The 26,203-nt window shown below is 43.2% G+C and overlaps 2 protein-coding genes across 3 annotated transcripts in view; one reads left to right on the forward strand and one right to left on the reverse strand.

The window, feature by feature from the left end:
* The window catches only part of RAP1GDS1 (Rap1 GTPase-GDP dissociation stimulator 1), a 95,737-nt gene extending 82,889 nt beyond the window's left edge, over window positions 1–12,848 (forward strand). The window contains exons 11-15 of the mRNA XM_081925521.1: window positions 2,971–3,096; window positions 4,799–4,938; window positions 6,998–7,124; window positions 8,616–8,744; window positions 12,139–12,848. Of these exons, the coding sequence (XP_081781647.1) occupies window positions 2,971–3,096; window positions 4,799–4,938; window positions 6,998–7,124; window positions 8,616–8,744; window positions 12,139–12,266 (650 nt within the window). The 3' untranslated portion in view covers window positions 12,267–12,848. The remainder of the gene's footprint in view (window positions 1–2,970; window positions 3,097–4,798; window positions 4,939–6,997; window positions 7,125–8,615; window positions 8,745–12,138) is intronic.
* TSPAN5 (tetraspanin 5) overlaps window positions 7,529–26,203 on the reverse strand; it is a 93,378-nt gene continuing 74,703 nt past the window's right edge. Inside the window, exons 8-9 of one of the 2 annotated variants that reach the window (XR_014171626.1) lie at window positions 12,967–13,062; window positions 7,529–8,043 (exon numbers count right to left, since the gene is read on the reverse strand). Coding sequence is in view for 1 of the 2 variants with exons in the window: in XM_081925410.1 (XP_081781536.1) it covers window positions 26,091–26,156 (66 nt within the window). In the remaining variant the exon portion in view is untranslated. Of the gene's footprint in view, window positions 8,044–12,966; window positions 13,063–13,233; window positions 26,157–26,203 lie in introns of those variants that run through there. The other variant, XM_081925410.1, reaches the window with a different exon arrangement.

Genomic DNA, 26,203 nt, shown 5'->3' on the forward strand with positions numbered 1-26,203 from the left:
TGTGCAGCATTACATCTCTTGTTTTTATTTCTCTTTGAACTCCTGTTAGGGAGTTATTCAGCTGTGAGCAACCTATTTGCTTTCCAGGTCTATTTGTATATGTTTATGGTACAGCTAAGGGTTATTAGAGCAGCAGATGCATTCTATGTGTAGATACACACACGCACCCACAAACATTCTTATTCTCCCACCTCATTTCACTTAAATCTTAAAAAAAAACCAAAAAACCAAGATTTTGAGAAGAGGTGCAAATTACTATCAAAATTCCCTCAGCAAGGAGGAAATACAGCTCAGTGAAAAGTGCTTGTTAAAAATAAAGCATAAGCTTCTGAGGTGGAAATCTCTGCCGGAACAAGCAGCATCTTGTTAGCCCATGTTCGAAATGCCATCTAACTTCTCACTTTTAATTAAAATGCATTCTGGAGCAAAGTCTGTCTCCTGCTTCGCACGTGGGGGTAGAGAGCCTCACAGGGGTGGAACAGGTGCAGTCGCCAAGAACGGCAGAAGAGAGGTCCCGAGAGACTGAGCAAAAAGCACAGGCTCCTTGTGATGTTATCGACAGCTGTTTGCAAGGTGGATTGTTTGTCATTCGCATAATAATGATTATGATAGGAGGGAGATGATTTGCATTCTTCTGAATTCTGTGTTCATAGAACAGCACCTGTCTTAGGTTCACAGCAGACCTTCCTTGTCTCTTCAAAGCTCTCTCTCCTTATGTTGCAAACACACACACACAATCCTGCATCCCTTTGTGTAGGCACTACCTGTGTTGAGCCTTCGGCAGGTATGTTTGCTGTCAGGGCTGGAGTCAGACACAGGTCGGCATGAAAGAAGCAGGGCTCTGCTGTCAGTGAAGTTAACTCTTTAGTCAAGGAAACAACATACAGCTTAGCAACTATTCCCAGTAGGTCCTGCCCCTATGGAGCAGTTGCCAGGACTGAAGATTCCTGCCTTTCTAAGGCTCTTCCTCTCCCGGATGTTTCTCAAGCAGTCTCAAATTGTGTCTGCCCCCCCTCTGGCCTCTGTTCTTGTCTCTTCATTATCCTGCACATTCTTGGGGACTAGATGAAGGGAAGGGGAGCTTGTCGCAGCAGGAGAGGGATCAAGCAGCCTCTTGACCCCTCTTCTTCAGCCTCTGGGTCTGAACTGCTCTCTTTCACCAGCTCTTCCTGCTCACTAAACCCTGTTGCCCCTTCAGCATGCAGTTCCTCTTCCTAATCTTCTTCTCCCTCTGACCTCTCCTCAGTGTCCCACCACGACTCCCCCTGGCTCTGAGCCTACCTCCTCTGGGGTTTCCCTTGGGAGTTTACTGGCTGGTGCCTCCCACTACCAGTCCCCGACACTTGCTCAGTCTATCCAGTTATTTGTGTGAACTCAGGTTGGTTCTTACGCCTTGCTCATGTGACCCACCTATCCCCAGTCCCTTTCCCCTTCTTTTGCAGGGGATGAATCACATGAGTGGGATGGATCTCTATACACACACACACGTGTATAATGTTGGTTTGTACTAAGTGTTCCATACATACAGCAGGGTGTACAGATGCAGGGCTCATTTCCACATCCCTCTGCACCTAGAGCATACACACCAGTGCTGTGTGGATCAGCCCCCATTTAAAAAACACAACACAGTCATCATATGCCACAAGCCAATAAGGGTGCTTCCTCCCTCCTCTTTTCCTCTACATCTGTGGTCTATAGTGAGTATAGCCCAGAAATCTACCACCTCATTTGGTGAAAGGTGCAGGCTGGTTCTAATATACTTAAGTAACTCATAAATTTACTTGTAAATATGTAACTTCCGCAACTGGAAGTCACCACAAACAATAGTCTCAACGAAACGGAAGGATACAGCAGTGCTTTATTGATCTGAAATATTTCTCAGGCCTCTGCCTTGCCCTGCCCCACCCTGGCCCCCAAAAACTTCCTAGGCAGGACATATTATTATTTTATTATAAAAGGGCCCAAGAGCTACTAAATCAGCCAGAAGCGTTAAAGAGGCCCTTAAAGAGAATAGCCAGAAGCAGACGACTTCTAGGTTTTAAAGGCAGTCTAAGTCAGTCTAAAGCCTAGAGGCATGGTGCTAAAATAATGTTAAAATAGATCAGGAGGTTGAGGAAGCTAGAGGCCAATAGAGCAGGATATATTGTGTCTTTCACAGTGTGAAATCTGTTCATCCGTAGAGCATACACTGGTTAAACATATTGTGTCAGCTTTTCTGTACAGTTTGACATACAGGGAACTACATATGCTTCCACAGTTAATATAACATACGAAAGGAGGTAATAGAAGTTTTACATAAAGTTTTCTTAGGTAGGTAGAAAAGCAAATTTAACATAAGGCATTAAATGGACTGATATAGGATGAACTGATTGATATATGGTACATAATGTATATAACACCGGTCCTGAAAGACCTACATTGGCTCCCAGTACGTTTCCAAGCACAGGGTGCTGACCTTTAAAGCCCTAAATGGCCTCAGCCCAGTATACCTGAAGGAGCGTCTCCACCCCTATCATTCAGCCTGGACACTGAGGTCCAGCTCTGAGGGCCTTATAAACAACTATTTGACTTTTAGAAGACATCTGAAGGCACCCCTGTTTAGGGAAGTTTTTAATGGTTGACATTTTACTGTGTTTTTAATATTTTGTTGGGAGCTGCCCAGAGTGGCTGGGGCAACCCAGTCAGATGAGTGGCATATAAATAAAATAATAGTAATAATAATAATAAACAATGTATTATATTAAACATTTTTTAAAAATCCTACAACTCAAATGGGAGTAGAATAGGACACAGTCTTGCTTCCTCTGATCATCTTCCCCACCCCTCACACAACTGAACCCTCTAATGTTGCTTTCGGAGGCCTTTGGAAAAGGTGTTTAAAGGCTGCCTCAGGACTAAATCTCTTCACGCAGTGTAAGTGTATCATCTCCGCAGTGCTTCTCAGATAATATCTATTCTTTATTCATGCAGTTGTAAATAAGGCGAAGATGCTGTCAGCTGGCGTGGCAGAAGCCGTTTTGAAATTTCTCAGATCCGAGATGCCCCCTGTTCAGTTCAAGCTGCTGGGGACGTTAAGAATGTTAATAGATGCACAAGGTAAAAATAAATTGTTTTCCTGTATTAAATGATTCTGCCCTTGATCTGTTGCTATGTTCCTTATAGAAGAAAAAGGGGATTTCAAGAAAATCCTTCAAATAAATTGAATGCATCTGTGAAGTGAAAAAAGCATGGACTTCTTAAAAACCTGTGATGGTCTGTTGTTATCTAAGTGCAAGCTTAAGCTCTTGATTTATTGGCACAGCACAGCTTGCCTCAGCCATAGTGTGGCATGCAATGAAATATCTGAAGTATATTGCGGCTTCAGGTGTTCCAAAAATCCTCTTTTCCTACACGTGAACAGTTTTGTGAAATAGTTTACAATTATCTCAAAACCTTTTATTTTTAAAAAGTGATGTTTGAGGCAACATAATCTATTGAACTTCTGCAAGTAATAAATGCAGATTGCCAAAGTTTCATGGCAACTGAATTGCTTACACAGAGGACTTCATGTATCTTGAAATCCTTATCATCAGCAGAATTACAAATTTCCTCCATGCAAAAAGGGAATAGAGTTTGGAAGGCTTTCAGCCAGAAGTAAAAAATAAAGAGCTTATGAGTTTACAGAATATCCTTGATCAACTTCTGTTAAGTTTGTGTTTGCCTGAGATTCTAGGGCGGTTGGTTGGTTGGTTTGAAAAAAGTGTGTGTGCCTTAAAATTCCAGAGCTAGTTTTTGGAAGTAAGAGCAGGGGGCTGGGGAAGATAAAAAAGTTAGAGTCAAGGGAAAAAGGAAGCTATAGAAATTGACATTTACTATGATTTTGAATTATCACAATTTTGAAGTCAGCACACCATGGATATAATGAGCAGCTTCAGATTATTTACATTTTAGTACAGGGTATTACAAGGAATTTGCTACATCGTGTGGAACTAAAATATTCAGGTTAGCAGGGCTACAGCCCTTGTTTCATCCTGTATTTACAGCAAAATGCAATTTTATTATACTGCTTGCCACTGTTTTGGACAGGCATGGATGGCAATTTTTCTCTAAAAGAATGTGATGGTTGCTAGAGGAGACTCCAGGCATCTTCCTTTAACTGTCCCCACCTGACCTTCAAGACTCGTTCTTGTATTGACTGCTCAAGAGCCAGTAACGCAGCTTCCTTTTTGAAAAACACACTTTTTAGTACCTTTGACCCTGCTCACTCTGTTCTTTTTAACCTACCTCGGGGTGGGGATCCTCAGACCCTGGGGGCCAATTGTGGCCCTTCAAAACTCTCTGTCCGGCCCTTGGGACTATCCCCAGGCCACACCCCTCACCAGCCCTTTTGTACAACCTTGAGCAATGTCCTTTGACTGGGATAATATTTCCCTAAACGAAATCCAGTTGGTGTTGCTTTGCTAATGGAAAATATCCATCAGCAGAATTGGGAGTTGCTTATTGGCTGTTCCTCTGTCCTCTTCCCCAATTGGTTTCAGAAGGTTTCTTTTCAGCAGATTTTTGGAGTGGGGGCCAGACTGCTTAGGGAAGGAGAAATCCCGCCCCCAAAATCCTCCTTCCTCATTCTGCTAATGAACATCTTCTGCTAACAGAGCAACACCAACTGGATTCTGCTCATTGCTATTTTTGCCTTCTATTTGTTCAAAATCAAGGTTGTTGTTTTCTTTCCCACCTTTCAGGAATGTGGGGTGCTGGGTGTTGTTTTTTTAGAACAACAACTGCTGCGTAGTGAAAAAAATGCCGTCTTTGTTATATGTAGCAGAAGCTGCTGAACAACTGGGGAAGAACGTGAAGCTGGTTGAACGGCTGGTGGAGTGGTGTGAAGCCAAGGACCACGCAGGTGTGATGGGAGAATCAAACAGACTACTCTCTGCTCTTATACGACACAGCAAATCAAAAGTAAGTGACTCCTGTAAAAAAACACAAGGCTGTGAAATACGTTTTGTGTTGCCAAAGCAGCTTCACTCCTCCGAGGCAGATTGCTCCCCTTGTAGAGGTAAGGATCTGAACCACCTGAGGTGGTGTGGCTTGCCCAAAGTTATCTTGTCAGCCTACAGTAGCCTTCCCCAGTCTGATGCTCCCCAGATGGCCCCTGGTAAAAGATGATGGGAGATGTAGTCCAAAATATCTGGAGGGCAACTGGATGAGGAAGGCTGGTCTAGGCTTTGTTACATGTGCAACATTGGACCAGTGCGGCTAGCGATGTAGAACTTCTCCCTCTGTGTTAGCATATAAGAACCTGTTTCTGCACGTGAGACGGCTTTTTTGGTGTAAGATTCAGGTGTAAAATTACCTGGATTCTGGGAATAAATTCTCAGTGTGTATTTAGTTGCATCAACAATTATAGTTGTCTTCCCCAGGGAGGTTAACCAGGTCCCACTCTACTGTTTGCTTTGTTTGTTTCCTTTGCATGCAAAATGTCACAGCACAATCCTTTTGAACACTACAGAATCTAAACTATCATAAGCATGTTCTGTTTCAATGGCTTTCAGCTTGTGGCTTGAACACGGAGGAGAAGCACAAAAGGGGTGCGTGCATGTGTGTGCACGTGCCGTTTTCATCACTGTTGCATTTTCCTTGCCGTTGCCTTTCACTTAATCATCTCATTCAGTCAAAATATCAAATCTACTTTAAATGCCAAGGCCGCGGTATCAAACTGTGCTGTACTTAAGCTGAAGCTGGAAAATAAATGTGCAGAAATGTAATTGACGCCTACTGTTCCCGGAGTCGCGGGTGTGTGTTTTCACATCTGCAGCAGTGGCGCACTGAGAGACACATGGGCCACAACACGAGCGGCTTCAAGTGCTGTTCTGCTTTGTTGCTGGTCGCCTCAAAAAGCTTGTGGGCAAGGTGATGGGGTACTGCCTTAACTGCGCACTATGTGAGTACCCTCCTTTTGTCTGTCCTCAATCGTCCAACCCAAGAGCTCCATTTCAGTATTACAGAAGGGGAAGAACTTTTCTCCTGAAGTTCGTGGCCTGCAGGGAACTTGGAAGGTTCTGAATGAAAAGGCTGCTACAGGATTTAACAACTACAATGTGGGCAGGGGCACTGCCTCTGAAAAGCAGCAGCAGTGATTTGACTTTGATGTCAGTTGTTTAGAATGCAGTGGTACTCATATTGCTGATCCCCTTATGGGCCACCAGCATATTCCTACCTTTCAGGGGGTTGGTGTAAAGGATCCTCAAGGTCCCTTCCAATTCTATGTGATGCAGGGACATGTGGGCAGTGCTGGAGCCAGCCCAGCATGGTATAGACTGGATGTTGGAGTTCCTGGGCTACTTGCATGTCTGGAGAAGCCTGATCCGCCTTTTGGTGTGTAACTCAGCATCATTTGACCTGGAAGTCACAGTTAAATGGGTTTGCAGGTGTTGTGGAAAAAAAGCTTTGCCAAAGTCCCTGGAAAGCCACCATCAGTCAGAGTAGACTTGGGCAGCCTTCTCTAACCTGGACACTTCCAGTTGTTGTTGGACTAAGACTCCCATCATCCCATGACCATTGACCATGCTGGATGGTCCAATGGGAGTTGGGAGTTGAGTAACATCTAGAGTTCAACTTGGGTCTCCAGCTGTTTCTGGACTACAGTGCACATCATCCCTGACCACTGGTCCTGCTAGCTAGGGATGATGGGAGTTATAGTCCAAACACAGCTGGAGTCCCAGGGCTGGGAAACCCTGTTCTAGAAGGTGCCACCTTGCCTACTCATGGCATAAAGAAAACTCTACTAAATGAATGCCAATGTTCTGACTGCTTCATATGTTCACTTCTGAGTAGGTGGGAGCCAAATATTTCAAGTTTTATTTTATTTATTAATAGCAGTTGTAAACCACAAACACACTTGTTATGTGTATAATATATCAATATAGTGTACGTTATTGAATTGTTCTGTTTTGCTTATCGGTAGCAGACTGTCGTCTTTTCCTCATGTCCTGCAATACTTTGCGTTGTCTTTTTTTAGGATGTAATTAGGACCATTGTTCAGAGCGGCGGTATTAAGCATTTAGTTACCATGGCAACTAGTGAACACGTAATAATGCAGAATGAAGCTCTTGTCGCCTTGGCGCTAATAGCAGCTCTAGAACTAGGTAAGTATCTCTATGGTTAACGCTTTGTACTCAGGTCTCTGTTGAAGGAGAGGGAGCAAGTCAGTGTTAAGGCATGAATGAATAGTGAACCGCTTCGTCGTGAGGGTGAAAGCTTAAGCAAGTATTATTCAGGCATCACTGCAGACATGGGCAGCAAAATGGGCTATGGCACCTGTTTCCAGGTGGGTGTGGGGACAGGGAAACCCATAAGTGACTAGCAGTATCAAAGCCAACAGCCAATATGACTGACAGGCCGCTTGGATGTGTGAATGAAGCCTTAGTCTCTTGCCACCATTGCTCAGGACTCAACGCTTCATACATAAATTGCATGAATACATAAATTGTATAAATTTCATAATTGCCCAATGGAGTATTTCAGACAAAGTAAGCTTTAGAAAATGTAGTCAATACAAGAACGTTATTGGATGCCTTTTGTTGTTTCATCGTTATATTTCCTATCTTTTCTGTAGTGATTTGAAATGAAAAAGTTTCTGGTATTTTCTGCCAAGTAGTTTCTCTTTAGGTAAATGACAGGAAAAAGGAGAAAGGCTGTAGGGGATAACAGGGTCAAAAAACGATTCTTTTGGTTCAAGAGGAGAGGCGACCTTAGGGGAGAGAATAGGAGATATAGGGAGAGAATTTATCGCTCTATTTCCCATAGAGACAGAATTAAGATTTGAGGACATGGGCTTGTTTAAACCTCCAACAGATATATATTTTTTTTACTTCCATTGACTTTTTGAGGGGGTACATTCTACTACCCCAAGCCAAATTGCCTTGTATCTTGAGCAAGTAAAGTACCCTCACAATAAGCCATGTATTCTTGTGTCAAAAGGAGGAAACTTATTTCTGTTTCCATGAATCACTTTTTCTTTGGACTACCTCATGGGCTATTCAGTCATCCAAAGCTCTTCATTGGCTGAAATAAAAAAGTAACCCAAATACAAGCATCTGTAGGGACTAAATGGGATATTATTTTGTCCCCGGCTCTTTTGACGTTCTTAAAAGAAAATTATGTATTGGTGGTTAAATGTGCTTCCTTCAATCAGTTTTATTGGTGGTGGGAGATTATCCACAGTATGTTACATTCACTGGGGTAAACACACAGGAGGATTCAATTGGAACTTGTGGGATTTTTGTTTTTATTTGTCCCAAACAGAGGATATTGTAGCCCTTCCTCTGTGTAAATTCTGCAAAGGAAAGTGTGCCTCAAGTGGACTTTACCCCAATGTCTTGGGAGGAGGAATCTATCCCAGTAGACAAGACATATATACAATTGGCTTTCTTCAACACAATTATGCTTCCTTCCCTGCTTTCCTTAACGATGCAATATAAATTTAGATTCTGTTCAATTAAGCGAGGCGTGTATTGTGGTTCCACAGCACTCTTTGTACTAGAATATGTCAGTAAATCCCACCCCACCCCCCAAGAAAAAACAAAAGGAACCTAGTCCTTCAGAGTTTAAAGTTCCCATTTTGTTTCGATTCACAGCCACAGCAGAGAAGGATCTTGAAAGTGCTCAGTTAGTGCAGATTCTACACAGGCTGCTTTCGGATGAGAGGAGTGCACCAGAAATCAAGTACAATTCCATGGTGCTGATCTGTGCTCTTATGGGATCAGGTGAGTCTTTCCACAGCTCTGCTTTAGATCAACTTTCAAAAAGTCACAAGGGTTGTACATTACGCGCCCAAGGCTGACACACAAGCCTGTTGTCGAGCCAGGAGTGGCATGCAGATGACAGATCCAATCAAGGCTATTTGCAGCAAAGGCTGCAATTTTATGCACATTTAGTCAATGGACATAGCAGTGAATGCATGCTTATTCAGACAGAGATTTCATGGAAAGCAAAGGGGCTTGCATTCAAAAGAGATGCTAGTTTTTTAAATCTTCCTGCAAGTTTCCCACAAGTAGAAAACTAGCACATTGAAGACAAAGGTACCCACTTCCTCCTCATTGCACTCATCTAATATAGGCAAGGAGATTCAAAAATGTGATCCCACTCCTCTAGTCTGAAGTAAAAGCACATTCTACCTCCATGAGACCCTACCATCAGACTCTGTGTAGACCACTGCATACTTACGACTAACTTTAGGTGGACTGGTGCTTCTGTATTAGAAAACCAATCCCTGAAACTATTAGCATAAAGTATGGACCTACTGGTATGCCAATGAAATATGAGGGCTGGTCCATACGATTTCAGTATCTCTTCTACAGCATTCATTACAAAACAAAAGCATAAGAATGGTGCATTTGCTCAGACCCATGGAGAAAGGCTGTAGCTTAGTGGAGAAGCTTGTGTTTTGCATATAAGAGAATCCACGTCCAATCCCTGACATCTCTGGGTAAGACTGGGAGAAAAAAAATCTTGCCTGAAACCCTGGCAAGCTACTGTGAACCAGGGATGGGGAACCTGTGGCCCTCCAGGTGTCCTTGGGCTCCAAGTCCCATCATCAGCACCAACAACCATGGCCAGTGGTCAGCACTGATGGGGGCTGGAGTCCATGAACATCTGGAGAGCCATAGGTTCCTGGTGTACCAATCACCCAGCTAATATAAAGTCTGTTTCCTATCCAGGGTTGCCCCTCTCAGCCCAACACTGACTTGCAGTTAGAAAGCATCTCATTAAAAGGGGGGAAAGAGTTTACGCTATTTTTCCAACAAGTCTGGGTTTCTCATTTTAGCTTGTCATCTAAGCAGCTCCCGCAAGGTGGGCTTGCTTCTTAACAGTCCTATGAAATTGGGGGTGGGCAGCTTCCCAGCCTGCTGTCTCTCTTGTGTGGTGTTTTTTGTATCAACCTTAAAACAACCCTTTTCGCCCCTTTAGAAAACCACCCATCCCCACCACAAAGACTGCAGTCAGCCCACCATTCTAGGTAGCTGGGATACGTGCTGTAGCCATTGGAGCCTTCAGTCTTGACAATGAATTCTTTCTGTTGGGTTTGCTGCCGCCTCTGCAACTCAGAGAGCTTTGCTGTTCCAACAGACGCTATATGTTGAAGGAAGATAATAGGGAATGTAAATGTGTATGTAACGTCAAAAGAATGAAAGGAAAGCAGAGCATTCATTGCCATCACAGTCATTGCTGTGTGCATGAGTGTGAGAAGAGAGGCCCAGGACTTGGTTTATCACTAGAACCTATTAATACCCAGAGAGCAACACCTGCTGTAGATATCAAGCTATGCTGGAAGTAGGAAGCATATTCTTCATGCAGTAGAATAGCCTAGACAGGAAACGCTGTTTCCATTAAATTGTGTAGGGAATAAAAATGTTTTAGGGGCATTAAGCTTGCTTTTAGGTATTTTCTGCTCTGCTCCTGGTCGCACAGAGGGGAGTTCAGATGCCATGGCGGATTGGAAAGCAGGTGACCAGCAAACTTGGCAGGAAAACAAGGGTCACAGTTTGCTATGTGGGGGGAAAGAGACTCTGTAGGGTAACAGAATTGATTTGTAACAGCTCTTTTGTTAGTGAGCAGCTTGTGCTGTTGCCTAAGCAAGCCCCAGTAGAATAAGTGTCGTGTGTTTACCTCAACCCTTGTATCCTCCTAGCGCCTAAAGCAGCTTTTTCATCTTCCCCCGACCATGACAACTCAATTAGGCAACTTCCAGCAGTGTTGAGCAGACCTCTAGAACTCTACTCAAAAAACAAATATTTTGAGTACTGTGCGCTTGCATCGTTTGTTCCATTTTTTCTTTGTTGACATAACTAAGATGCCAACACAGACTGTGCTAAGAGGAACAGAGCAAGTTGCTTTAATTACAAACACCATTTAAGCTGTAGCAAAAATCACCGCCTGGATCCTTGCTTGCTTTTTTCCCCTTTTCTTTTTTTGAAAAGGCATACTTTATTCAGGTACTAAACATGGAAAGGCTGCTTCTCCACTGTATGTTCACGATACACAAGAAAGGGTGCTGAGGCGAGTCTCTCTTACAGCCTTCTCCAGCCAGATGTTCTGGACTACAGCTCTCAGTAGACCTACCCAGCAGGTTGTGTGACGTGGGACTTAGGGGAGATGTAGCACAAAACGCTTGGGAAGGCTGCTCTATTATGAAGAGTCTCATGAAGGGACACGCCCTGTGACATAGAGCAGACCCTTTTAATTGCATAAGGTGCCTTCTCCCCCCACCCCTCCCTTTAACTGCATTGGTGGCCCCTTTAAGAACACCCCAGCTCCAAAGGGGAAGGAGTCGCAGAAGCCCTGCACTACACACAAGCCTCACTCTGTATGGAGCATGGCTTAATTTCAGCACCATCTAATTACTCTTATTCAAGAGAAGGGCCAAGGATCAGTGGTAGAGCACAGGTTGGTGCAAAAGGCCTTAGATTCCATTCGTGGCAGCTGTGGACAATAGGGTCAAGTAACTGATGATAGGAGACACTGTGCCTGAAATGCTGGAGAGCTGCTGCCACTCAGACAAGACAATATTGCACCAGATATTGGCCCTCGTAGGCCTCAGTCATGACCAACCAGAGCTAGAAGCATCATCAGGCCTGTAGAGAGGGAGGCTGGGCCTAAGAGCCCATCCAACCTCTGATAGCCCCCAAACTGCAACTTCCTTTTAAGGAGATTTGATGCATTGATACATCCCAGTGCCACATAGTTGTTTTACACTGCACACACCTGCGAGAAAAGGTGTATATATAAACAGAACGGGGGTCCATATCCTGCCCACACAACACAGCAGGCAGAAGCAGAAACTTGCACACGGTCACCTATTTTTTCACACATCGACTCACGTTTGCTAGGTCTCCCTTGCAAGACTAAGACAGATCCCATTTGCTTGCAGATGATATGCAGAGCAAGGAGGAAAGTGTTTGTGTGAAGGGGCTCCCTAAATTTAAGATGCTTAAAAAGTACCGCTTACAGCCACCAGCGCCACTTATTCTCTAGCGACCGCGTTGTGCCGAGTTGACAAGGCCTCTGTTCATTGCTGCTTCCCTAGAAAAGGCAAACAAAAGAGCAGCTGCACACATAAAGGCCCAGCAGGAAAGTAACCGTCTCGCTTCTGTTTGACAGAACTCCTTCACAAGGAAGTGCAGAGCCTGGCCTTTCTAGACGTCGTATCAAAACTCCGCAGCCACGAGAACAAAACGGTCGCCCAGCAGGCTTCCCTCACAGAGCAGAGACTCGCCGTGGAAAGCTGAGGAAAGGGGTACCCGCGCTCCCACCTAGCATCGCGTCACAGATTTCACCTCTCGTCCTGTCCTGCTGCGTTTCTCCCACCCACTGTGTCACTTGTGCATGCATGTAACATTCCCACACGGATCGAACTGCTGTAGGTACCTCTCTCTCCACAACCCGAGATTTCTATAAACCCATAGCCAGTTGCCATCAACATGGATCCTGTCTCTCTTACACATAAACACAAAATGTCTCCTAGCCCTGTTAATTGTTCTACATGTATTCTCGTTGCTTGAGCCACATAGTAGAATGTGCATGTTGTAGTCCTCTAATAATGTAAAAAAGAGAGAGAGAGAAAGACGTGGTACTACTACATCAACGACTCCTCCCCTCGTACCCCTAACTCCGTAACAAGTGTACTGCTAATTTAGGGACAAAGCACAGGAGGCAGCAAGGCCGGGCTGGACTGCCAGGGGTTTCAGAAAATGGGGAGGGAGCCTCTTTGGGGAAGGGAGTCTTGCTGCTCACTCACTGGTCTTGCATATTAATGTCAACCCCATGGTACCTAGAGGTAAACAAATAAACTCCAGTGCGCTCACACTTTACCTTGTGTGTTGTTCCTTTGTGCAGCAATTGGTGTATCTGGGGGGTGGGAATGGGTCTTTTAAAAAAATCCCACAACTTAGTTTCTCTTGTCTTAAGTAGTTATAGCTGAGGACGTACCTGCATAAATCACTAAGCTGGCTGTTCCTCTGAAACAGAAACAAGGAAGATGAGCAATCTCACTTCCTAGGCACAGCACACCATTCATAATCACATCTGCGGAAAGAAAAATCTGTGAATAGCTGAACTCTGACCTGTGTAAATTATGCAGATTTGATTGTATTTGCTTGCATTATTGATTTTCATAATTTAGCCTACTATTGATAGTCACACACAAACACCCTGAGCAGATAAACATTCACCAAAGGGCGCACAATTCTACAATGCTTAATTGTAACAGATTTTTATTTTCCCGGTAACAACTATGATCTGATCCTCCTTTTTAACACAACGGATTTAGTGCTCTGAGCAGAACATTTATTTTTTTGTACATCCGAGTGAAAAGTAGACCCAAAATGTCACTCAATTTTATTTATAAAACTGTAATTATACTAACAAATTGCATATAAAATGATTTACTTCAAGTAAAATACAGAATACTGCACAACTAGTAAAACTATGTTGTCCATCATAAATGTATTAAAACATTCCTAAAAATCGCATCTATTTTAAAAAAAAGGTACAAAGAGCATGATGAAGACCACTTTCAATACCTTAAAAACTAACACAAAGAGGTTGTGTTAACTTCATGTATAAGTCCAGTTACATCCACTGAAATTCGCATGGGCTATGTACGATATACCATATATTCTATTGTGAAGGAAAGATGTCAATTGAACAAAAATATATCCACTTCTAGACCAAGTGTGACCAACTGGGAAGGAGACGACACAACCTCAGTCAAACTGCACCAGCATGCAATTCTGTTCTAACAATACTTTTCATCATCAGTAAGTGTAATTGGCTTTTTACAATCAAATTTTTCCGACTTACAAGACTTTCAATACAGGAAAATACATTCGTAGAAAAAGAAAAAACACAACGGTAATTACAGCAGTGCCCTTCGTTGCGACGTGCAATGATTTAGGGAAGTGATGCAAGCATTTTTATAATGTTTGAAAACCAGACAAAGTCGCAGATCCCCCATGCCCAAACTACCTGTTGGTTTGTTTTAGTACAAAGAGAGAACACCTTTCTTTGAGACTCAGTTTGCCTAGGCACAGACTATGCAGCGAGATGCTTGCAGGTGCAGCTTATTTTAATCATTCACACCGCAAGGAGCATCTGCATTGGTTTGGATACAAAGCTTTATAACAGTGCAATCCTAAGCACGTCTGGTCCGATGCAATCCCTGCTGGGGTCAATGGTGCTTGATTGCATAGGACTGCAGCCTTTCTGCAGTCACCTTACCGAGAGTATACACACTCTTTATTTCTCCCATCAATTTCTGCTCAAAGTACACGGTGTCAATAGAAAGCCAATCCTAACATTCTCACAAAGTCAAGGCAATTTGGGGGCACCCTGTAAGACCCTGGAGTGCCCATGATAATCTACGAGCAATGAGAGGCATGGGGCAAGGATGCAGAACTGCAGGAGAAAAGAGGCCAGGTTCAGTGCTTACCCAAGCTGAAGATCTTGCATGTCACCTGCCTCCACCTCGGCCACCACATAAGAGTGAAATCTGGGTGCAAGCATTCCTTCCACGTGGAGGCAAAAAAAGGGGGGGGGGAGGAGAGGTGGTTTGGCAATTCTGCTTCTCTGGATTAGGAGACTGAACCCCAAACCCCAGGCCGTCTGCAGGAGATGTTTGTTGTTACCATTCCCAATTTAATGCAACATCCACTGGAAAACGGAAGGCGCTTCCGTTGCCCCTTCCAGCCCTGCTGCAGATACTACCCTAACACTTCCCCTCTTGGTTGTGTTAAAGCCTGAGAAACAGCATCCAGTGCTGAATTTCCCCTCCATGGGAACAGCTCCAGTAGAGCAACACACGTAAGTGACATCACAATTGGAAATCAGATTAGATAGTACAGGAAAGCAGGAGTCTGGAGTATGTACCATGTTGCACTGGATATTTTTAATTAAAAAACACACACCAGTGTAACGTTTTCTACCTGTACATGAATACATTGATTTCCATGCAAATGGCTGTGCCTGAAACACACATTCAGGATCTGCACATTATACCCTGCCCACCAAGGCAGGAGGGGGAACCCTCTGTGATATACCTACATATATGCTCTGATGACGCTGTGTACAATTAAGACAGATAACTCTATGGTGCCAGAAAGCATAAAGAGTTGGCATTAAGCTCCTTAAGAAACCTAAAAGCATGTGTTCCGTCAAGGCAAGTTTCATGCACTCAAAAGACTTGAGGCTTTCTTGCAAGCAATGGAGCTTTTGTCTTCAGGCAGCACAACCTATCCTCCAAAACCACGCATGCCAATAGATTAGGCTGCTGAGTCCCCGGCGCTTCTGCATTGCAGAAAGATCTCCATAGCTGGGACATGCAAGGCACACAGGCTTCTATGGGGCCAAAAATGTGGCAGCTGAATTTATGGCATGTTGGACCAGAGCAGTAAAAGAAGCAGTGGCAACCCCAAAGGTATCCCCCTCCTGTCCCTGTTTTCCAGGAGAACACTCTTTGTGTGGCACCAAAGCATAGATGATGTACACTCAAGATGATGGCTGGGAGAACACAGAGAGCTCCGGCCCACCCACATGTCTGCTGAATTGTGCTTTGCATTACGGCCATTAGTGGGCAGGCATTTTCGGGAGACCTCAACATTCCCATCAAAATGTTCTCTCTTCAGCGTCTTTGGTAAGCAGGACCAGCAGAAATATTCATTTTGGGGGTGGTGCATCAGAACACAAAGCTCCTGTGGCGCAGCTGACAATATAATCCCTGCACAAAGTGGGCAGAAGAGGGGATTCAAAGCAGCTCTAGAACAAACATCCAAAAAAAAATATTTTTGGGCCAGTCTTAACTAGTTTTGTTAAGCTGCAGTTTTCCCAGGGAGACACTAGATGGCAGCATATTAAAGCATTCCAGGCATGATCTGCTAGATATGTAAAGCTTTTTAAGTTTTTCAAACACACAGGCAAACTCACCTCATACAACCTTCTCAGTATAAATACACATTTAAGATGAATTGCAATCCTCAGTGTGGATCAGATCATTTGCATGCTACTATTTACAGTTCAAAAATTATTTACACGCCGCATGGCACCTGGAAAGGCCAGGTCCCAAGTCTTGGTTTGACAACTTTAGCTGAAAGAATGTAAGACTCTGCTCAGAGAATAATAAGGGGAGAATCCAACAGGAAAGTGTTTCCCGCAGCTTCTGGCAGGAAGAGAGCTTCTGGAACAGGAAAGCCCAAATCCAGATGTATCCCTCAGAATGCAGTATTTTCAACATGTGACAGTTGTTTAACCAAAGGCAAGGTTTAGAGAAGTAACAAAACTCCAACAAGAGGGTTGTACAGTGGGGAGAACACAGACCTATAATTGGGGGCCTCTGAAAATGGCTCTTTGGACTCCATACATGGGACTGAGCCACCGTCACTCCATAGCAATACTGTCCAGGAACTGCAGGTGTGCAGGTCTCTGAAGAGCTATCTTGACTGAGCTGGCAGGCAACACATAAATATGTGGTTTGTTAATCAGGCCTCTTGGATCTGGCCATCAAGCAACAAGCTTCCCAGACTTTCAGTGTTTAGAAGACAAGGTGGTGTTCCAACTTGCATCTCTGTAGCTGGGGATTGATTGATTTATTTGGTGCTAATTGTGGGGGAGGCGGGGAGTGAGAAGAGATGAGCAGGGGAGTGAGTTGAAAATTAGGTGGGCACGCTTGCCTCTAACAGCCAAGCTACTCAGCCCCAAATCCAACACACAAAACTTGCAGAATCGATTTGGGAGGTTGAGGCACTGCAGGTGTCAAGATTTGGATCTGAGCATTTGGACAATGAAGACACGTGGTTTGGACTATTTTAACACGCACACCCCCCCCCTCAATTCCTTCTCCCCTTTATTTTAACGTATGTTAAAAATTATCCCTTTGCCAGATCCAAATGTCCTTCACCCTGCTTGAACCTCTCCTCCCTTTCAAAGAAAAAATACATATGGTTATAAGAGAGCCACGAAGGGAGAAAGGAAAATCTGCCTGGCAGGCTGCAGTGGGATGCATGTTGCAGAAGGCTCACTCCTTCCTTCGCAGGTTCCACTTGCTATTCTGCTTTTGGTCCTGGTGGAAGTAAAGTTCTCCTCTGCCTTGTCTTCCCGGCATGCATGCTTTTGATTGGAAATAAAACCAAGTAATACGATACAACTGTCTATCAATACACGGCCTTCTTCAGACCAAGAACAATGACATCTGCCTAAGTGACGGACCCTCCTTTCTCTGGTGCTGCATGAGACTTTCTAGCAAGGTTATTAAATGAAACTTCCAAGTAATTGTCCGATGAGCACAGAGGACAAATAATTAGAAAAGTAAAGAGGCAGAGGCTGGGCACTTTCTACTTTTTTCCTCCCCCATGAGGTGTCTAAATCAGCATGGTACTTTTTCAAGATGGTTTGCTTTTCTGGGAAACCTTCAGCCCTGCAGACGCTGCTGAACTACAACTCCCACTGGCCATATTTGCTGGGGCAGATGGGAGTTGTAGTTCAGCAACATCGGGAGACCCCCCCCCCAAGATTCCCTTGAATTTAAAAGCTACATTGCTGCATTTCGGCTGGCTGACCATCTTTTGTTAAACCTCAATCTGTTTTGCAAATAGAATATATGCTGTCGAAATGAGGCCCCACTGAGTTCAACAGAGCTCACTTCCATCATAAACACAGGATAGCAGTCACACTGGTCCTTATAAATTGAGTACTATCCCAAGTAATACTGTTTGATGTCTTTGTATGTAACACCACAGACATCTTGTGGTGCTTGGGCTCCTCTTCCAAGCATGACTAAGCTGTCATGATGAGTTCCTACACTTCAAAATTTTGGAAGAGATAAGTAAAAAGAATTAGCTAAAAATCCAAGAAATGAAACAGCAAAACTAAATATTTAAATATTACAAACGCAATACTCCATTACTTGTGAATCAGGAAACTGAATGGAAAATTAAAATGTTAAAACAAAGGAACTTTGAATTTGCTAATGAGCCGGGGAGAATGCTAGCCTTGCAATTAAAGAAAAAACAGAGTGAAAAGGTGATAAATAAACTGGGGGGGGGGGGAGAGATTATAAATGAACCAAAAGCTAAGTAAAAAAATTGTAAATTACCTTAGGGATTTATATCAAGCAGGAGAATAATACCAAGAAAAAAACAGAAGAATATTTAAAACAAAATAACCTCCCTGTAGTGGAAATGCGGAAGACAATTTCGAGGAGTTAGGTAGCATGTCCCTTTCCCTTTAACATCACCAGTTTGAGGTCTGCTGGATTCTTGTGTTTCACACACCTTTCGGGAGTTTATTGGGTTCTTCTGTGTTGCAAGTGCTCACTGGATGCCCGGCTGCAGGTAGTGGGAGACCCTCAGCCACTCTGTATTAATTCCATCTCAGGGTCCTGGGCTAATCATGAGTAATGCCAGGTGCATTTGATTACATTAAGGCAGGCTATAAAAGCCATAGGTGGGAGGAGCCCGGTGAGGTTCTACCCAGATCAAAGGACCTGATGCTAGGAGACCGACGCTCAGGGTCTTTCTCCTGCTGCTCTACCTGGGGCTCTGGGTAGCTGAAGGGGAGATTGGGTAGCCCCTGTCGGCTTTGTTTTATTTTCTGCTTTGCATGTCTGCTGTTTATTTGTTAATAAAACTGTTTTGGTTCCCCTTCCACCTCCTCAGTCCTTTTGTCCTGATATTATTGGAAAGAACTGCTATATTTGGCAGCACACTCCCTAAGATTCCCAGAGAGAGAATCACATATTTAAACTCCTCGATCACAATGATGGAAATACAAGAGGCAATCTCTAAGGCGAAACTTGGGAAAACACCAGGGCCGGACAGACTACCAGCTATTATAAGAAACTAGAAGAGTCATTATTACAACCTCCTAAGGATGTTGTGAATGAGATATTAAATAGAGGTAAATTGCTGGAATCATGGCAAGAGGCTTACATAACATTAATCCCCAAGCAAGGTATAGATCTAATGTTAGTACAAAACTATCGACTGATTTCCCTCTCAAATAACGACTATAAACTTTTTGCGGACATTTTGGCAAATAGATTAAAAAGGATTTTGAAGGACACAATTCACAAAGATCAAGCGGGGTTTCTTCCGGGATGCCAAATGAAAAACAACATAAGACATGTTGGAGTACTTGGAGGAGAGGATTGATAAACAGGCGGCTTTAACATTCGTCGATGCAGAGAAGGCATTTGATAACATCTCATGGAACTTCATGAAAATGACAATGGGATGGGGAAAATTTTAGCAAAGGAATTAATGTGATTTACCTCAATCAGCAAGCTAAATTATAAACAATGGAATAACAAAGTTTCAAAATAACGAAAGGAACAAGACAGTGGTGTCCCTTGTCCTCATTACTGTTTATACTAGTTTGGGAGATCCTGTCAAGGAGACTAAGAGGAGATAAAGGTATAAAAGGAATAATGGTGGGGAACAAATCATTTAAATTAAATGCCTTCGCAGATGATCACGTAATCACAACAGAAAATCCGAAAGAGAATCTCCCAAAATTTTGGAAAGAATTAGCGATTCTGGCCAAGTGGCAGGCTTTATATTCAACAAAAACAACAAAATTAAGCTGCTGGTGAAAAATATGGTACAAGATAGAACTGAATTACAAAGAATCTCTGGTATAACAAGTAAAAAAGTTAAATATTTAGGAATTTGGCTTACAGCGAAAAATATCAATCTATTTAAAGATAATTATCTAAAGATGTGGAAAGAGATTTAAAAAAGACTTAAGAGATTTGGGCAGACTGAATCTCTCGTTTTGGGGGAGGATATCTGCAATTAAATTGAATGTTCTGCCAAGGATGCTGTTTTTGTTCTAGTCGTTCCTGGTTGTCAGTGGGGCGGGACACTTCAGGGAGTGGCAAAGAGACTTATCAAAGTTCATTTGGCCGGGGGGGGGGGGGGAGATCCAGAATCAAACATAAACTGTTAATAGACATCAAAGACAGAAGTGGTTTCTCCCTGCCAGACTTAAAGCTATACTATGAGGCATCCTGCCTCTGCTGGTTACATGACTGAAAGACTTCACAAAATATAGATTTGATGGATCTGGAGGGTTTTGACAATAGATTTGGGTGTATCTGTGTTACAAAAAAGTCAAAGCCCATAAAGGTTTTTTGAATCGCGTAATAAGATCATTGTATGGGATATGGGGTAAATATAGAAACCTGCTAGAGCAAAAACCGCCCTGGTGGATATCACCACTAGAGGCAATTTCAGCAAAGAAAAAGAATATGAGGAAAAACTGGGCAAATTATAAAGAACTACTTGAGGAGGAAGACCAGCTAAAACTGAAAAAGTTTGAGGAAATTAGAAACCACCTAACTGATTGGGTACAGTACCATCAACTGAATGACATTTAAATTTAGATAAAATAAAAGGGGTTGCTACTGAAATATCGAAACTTGAGAAAGATCTACTACAAAATAAGATTAAACTACTTTCTAAAATGTATAGACTGCTATTGGATTTAGAAGTGATAGAGGAGGAGGTTGAATCAGTGATGATTCAGTGGTCTAAAGATTTTGGTTATAATATTCAGATGACATCCTGGGGTAAACTTTGGAGAATTGACTAAAAAGTTTACAGCTTGCTATACCTTAAAAAAAATACATGAAGATGTTAGATTGATGGTATATAGCACCAAGCAAGCTGACAAAAATGTATAAAACCAGCTCAAATCTTTGCTGGAGATGCAAAGAAGATAGTTTACCACATGTGGTGAAAATGTAAAAAGAAAAAAAAACTTTTGGGAAATTATTTATAATGAGCTAAAAAATGTTCAAATTAACTTTCATTAAAAAAAACTAGAAGCCTTTCTTTTGGGTATCATTGCTGCAGGTATCCTGAAGTAACTCAGAAAGGTATTTATGTAGGAAACTACTGCTGTGAGAATGTTAACAGCTAAATGGTGGGAGGGAGATAAAATACCAACTAAACAGGAATGGCTGGTGAAATTATGTGAATATGTCGAGTTGGCAAAGATGACAGGAAAAATTAGGAATCAGTCAAACCAAAGGTTTAACATAGAATGGGATGTATTCAGATTATATGTAAAAGAACATTGTTCTCAGATGAATTCTTTGATATGCTTTGAATAACTTCTGCAATGTTATAAGCTACAAAGAATATGGTTAAACAATGGTAAGAATATACAAACATGCAGTTATCAATGAAACGAAGGACCCATACTGAGTAGGACAGAAGTCTCAATATATGGAAGAACTTTATTCTTTATGTAATATTTTCTTTTTATGTGAGGTGATTTGTTTTTTCTTCTGTTCTTTTTGTGGTGAAGGGACTTAATATTTAAAATAAATAAAGATTATTTTTTTTAAAAAAGGGGGGAGACTAAGCTGCAGCATCACTAAAACAGCAGGCCAGATGACCCGGATGCAGAAGAAGATAGCAACACCATAGCAGAGGTTTTGAAGGAGAACCATGAGCTCCGTGAAGACCTCCAAACCCACCGACAAAAACTAACACCTGTTCAGACTGCCAGCGGTCAGAAGCTCCACAGTGGCCAGCGGGCCCCTGCACCAGGCAGCCTGGAGTCCCCCTACGACTCCAATCAAGACTCACAGGCAAATGATCGTCACAGATGAGGACGACTCATATTCTGAGGTCAAAGTGAAGGATCCACAGGTATTCCTCAGAACATCCAGTAGGAGAAATCTGGGGTGCGCCTGCCAAGGGGCCTGCGCAAGTAAAATGTGTGGCTGCCGTAAGCGGAATACATTGGGCACGAAGAACTGCCACTGTGAGGTAAGGAGGTGCCGGAACCGTGAGCCCTCTTACCTGGAAGAACAAGTAGATCTGAAGGACAGCTTCGACCCTGGAGATCCTCCTTCAATAAACAGAGGAGACACTTCTTCCAGAACACTACTTACCAGAGAGAATCATGGCTCCATGAGGTCTAGGGGAGAAAATACTAAATGCTACATCTTTTCTGTGCTGGCCAGATTTCCTCCATAGGCTGGTTCAAAGCTAAACACCTGACTGGGGCCAGCTGGGTGGATTCAGGATTCTCAACTTCATTCGGCCTGCTCTCAGAAATAAAAGCCAGGTCGGCAGGTGCAGATACTTTCAGAATTAAATGGCAGATTGATGATGTTCCAGCAACCTGACATTGATAAGCAGCAGCTGGATGAAGAGGGACAGCTGGTCAAAGTGGAGGGAAAACAGGTCCCTGCTGCAAGGCCCATTTCCACCTGGCCTAGGGGGCGAGGCCCACACTTACTCTGAGCATGTCAAAAATGTTTTAAAATGTTTAAAATACTTGTTAATCCATGGTGTTTTCAATGTTTTTCTTGTTGTTCTTATGTGCTGTTCTGAGCGGGATGGACGTTTGTTGGGGCTGGAGATTAGTTTAGTTTTAGTATAAATGCAATTATTATTTCAATTAGTAATTATTGTCTTGTTGATTTGCTGTATAGTTTTATTTTGTTTTAAAGGGGGGTCATGGGGGTGCAGAGATTGTGTGAATGAACTTAGTGCTTAGCTTATAGTTTTAGTTGCTATTTTGTTAATGTTTTTAGTATTGTTTATTATAGATGCTAAACATTGCATTGATTTGTTAATCCTATGACTTGCCGTAACTGTGAGGTTTAGCTTATTTTTTAGTTGCTGTTTAGTTAAGGTGTTTTTTTGTTGTTGTTGCAACTGTTTTATTGATACTCTGTTAATTATGGTATATGATGTATGCTGTATTCACGATGTGCTATTAGGTTTTATTATGTTATGGTTATTTATTGGTTGTAAGCCACTTTGAAATGCATTCATCACAGAAATACAATCAATCAATCAATCAATTGGCAGCTCTCTGACACTTGTTTTTCAACCTAATAAGTGAACGGTTAAGTTCTCTCTACGCACAGCTTATAGCATCTTATTGTTTCAGCTGGGGGCCTGCTGACAGTTAAATCTGATTTGCGGTCATGGACTCAGGTGGGGTGGAGAGAAAAGGTTCACATTAGATAGTGTGCACATTGCTTGCTTAAATGTATACGAGCCATAAGAAAGTGAGTCGGGAAGTTCTTCGAAACATTCTAAATTTCAGAGGCAAATGCCTCATCCCTAATGCTTATGGAATCTGAAGGAGCTATTAACCAGGGTTATAAAAGCTGCAGCACACACACCAAACAGCTGATGGAATCTAAACTGTTCAGCTCTTTGCAACAGCAAAACGGGCACTAGGAATTAAAGAGGGGAGGTTATTAGAATTCCTCAGTTTCCACCAGGACCTAGAGACATGCACATCATGCATGCAACACAACACAATTTCTGAGTTTCTAGGCTTACTCTCTTCTGGGACCAAGAAGACAACAACTCTTTAGGGTCAAGCAACCATACAAAAAATTCCAGCACAAGGAAATTATGAAAAGGTTGCCATTATAAGCCTCACCACATGGTGGCAGAACGTTAACAAGAAAGCTTCAGTGCTGTGACAAGGAAGAGTCGCCCAAACACACAGACACACACAACCCTCCACACCAAGTTACAAATGGTCACATAAACTCACTCTTGGCAAAGGAAGGGGAGCAGAGAGAAGCCAGGGTAAGGAGCCAGAACAAAATCAGCTTTCACCACCAAATGTGCTGGCTGGGACGGACGGGAGCAGTTGTCCAAAATATCTTGAGGACACCTAGCTAGTTGGTGAAGGATGCAGATGATCTTCAAGCAGAAGGATGGGAAAATTCTTATTCAGAAACCTACAGTAGTAGCAGAAGCCACAAGGAATGTTTCCTCTGCATACTCACTGTTACAGACAGACTACGTCCATGTCATTCTTGGGCCTTTGGCCTCATTTCTGGAAGGCATGGCCTCTTCAGCTCTGCAAACCCCGAAGTTCTCTCACAGCTTTGCCATTTTTTGTCCACACCCATAACACTGTTCTGCCACTCCAGGGCAAAAGGGGTTTGTTTCCTTCTCCTTCAGCAGCAGCCCAAACAAAGCTTAGGAGGTAATGGAGGCTCACTGGACTGTGAGACAATGAGAATAGATTTTATATATGCCCCTGGCGGAGCCACTGCAGATGAAGATGGCCACTGGGGACCCACCAGTGTCCCATATTCGGTCAAGGCAGCCATGCTGGGTCTCTTAAGAATGAGGTAATACTGAGGAAATATATTGTTATTTTCAAAGGGACTGCGAGCCTGAGGTTGTTGTCATCCTAACGCCCACCGGGGCTGGTCAGCATGGCTAATGGTCAGGGACTTTTAAGTCATGGGGCACCCATTCTCTGCTTTAATGGCAGCTTTGGGGGAAGGGGTCAATTTAGGCTGTCAATAATCCACTACAACTAAGAGGTGGTTTGTATAAAGAGGCAGGCTGTTTTGAATTCAGTTCCGATTAAGGTGTCTAAAACGACATTTACAGCAAATTAACTTTTTGCACACTCCACCTTAAGACGCACGTTATCCCTGCCAGATAATGAAAAGAGTTCAACAGATTCCTCCCCACTCCCACCCCAGATGCAAGAGGCTTAGTCGAACGCCATCTCCCTGATAAGAGATGCTAAAGTCAATTTTTTTGTAGAAGGCACCTTCAACTTTTGCGCTTTTCGTTGATGCTTAAATCTAAATCAAATATAAATACCTATACTCAGGCCCTAAACACATTAACAAAGAACTGAATGCCCATGCAAAAAGAAAGAAGAACAAAAAATAATGTATTTAGGATCGTGGTCCTAAAGGGAGTTTGTATTGTGCTTCTACCAAAATCCTAATGTCTTCACCTGCCCTGAAAACAGAGGCTGTGAATTATTACTTGTTTTTCTTTAAAGCCTATAGAAATTCTGCTTAAATAAACCACTACTATTTGAATCACAGAAAAAGACGTGAGGAGGGAGAGATTTTAAAGAAGAGATGCAAGCGGTCTGCAGAGGTACTTGAATAGAGGTGAAATCATTTCTCTCTCACTGCAAAACAAGGGCTGTGAATTCTCTTTATCTCATCCGCATCTATGCTAATAAATATGCAAGTTGGAATTGGAAGCCAACTCAGAAACCACAGATACCCAGACAAGTCACACTGAATAGACTCCTAAGGATCATTATAGCAACCACATGCAAAAATGAAAATGGAGGGAAGTGAGCAATCCAGCTGGAGATGGCTGGCCCAAGGGGCGACCTTGAAGACCTGCGCAGCTGCCTCAAATACAAGAAGAAAAAGGAGACTGAAGGCTATTCCACAAATTCCACCATTTTACTCATGAAATTTGGTATGCTGTAGGGTATTCCCCCCCCCCCTTATGTTTACCACACCTCCCATTCTCTTAGTTAAAAAGCTGGTTCGAGACTTCATCCTCCAACTCTCTTACATGTTGCCAACTCAGTGGTGGAGGAGGACAAGAGCGGCACATTTCCCCTTAAACCTATTGATTAAGACATCAAATCCCACCCCTTCTCCCTTGTGGGACAAGGTTGCGAGAGACTGGAAAATAATTACACACGGTTGGTCCCCAACAGAGGGCATTACAGAGCAGATCTTAATCAGAGCTTCCACAGGGAGCCTCATTTCCTGCCAGTAAGCGAAGGAGCCAAGGACTGGGAAAGTGGCTTTCTATTTGACAGGTTCTCTTCCAGAAGGGAGCGCCAGGCCTCCCGTCTGCTGAAAAGGCACGCCGCTCCTTTTGGTGTGCACTGATGAGAGAAATTGCCTCACGTTTGGCAGCGGCAGGCAGGCTTGTGACACGGAGAATGAAGAGTGGGCCCAGCAAACTAGGCGGCAATTGAGGTCTCACTGACACAGGCCATTTACCACAAAAAAAGGAAGAAAAGAGCATCCACCAGAGACTCAAGTCAAGGGTGCGCTAGAGAGTCGCAGCTCAACACAAGTTCGGGTTGGGGCTTTCGGAAGCTTTCGTCGGCGAACGGGTGGCTGGAGCTGTTCCCTCTGGAATAAACAACGGTCTGAGGCACTTCCGGCCATTTGAGAACTCGAGACTTCACTGTCACCCACTTCCATATGACTTGGCGCCCACGCGACACACTGGAGCTTTCCGAGAGGTGAGGCTGGCCGGTGTCTCGTGCCGCTTGTGTCGGCGAGTTTACCAGCTGGCTCTGACAGCTTCTATATCGCTAACCAGGTTCTGAGCCAAGCAGATCCCAAATATCTGGAAGACATGAGGTTCAAGTGTTGTCTGGAAGTGGGTCAAATCTA

The sequence above is a fragment of the Podarcis melisellensis genome (genome assembly GCF_964234715.1).
Source record: "Podarcis melisellensis genome assembly, chromosome: 9".
NCBI classification, from domain to species: Eukaryota; Metazoa; Chordata; class Lepidosauria; order Squamata; family Lacertidae; genus Podarcis; species Podarcis melisellensis.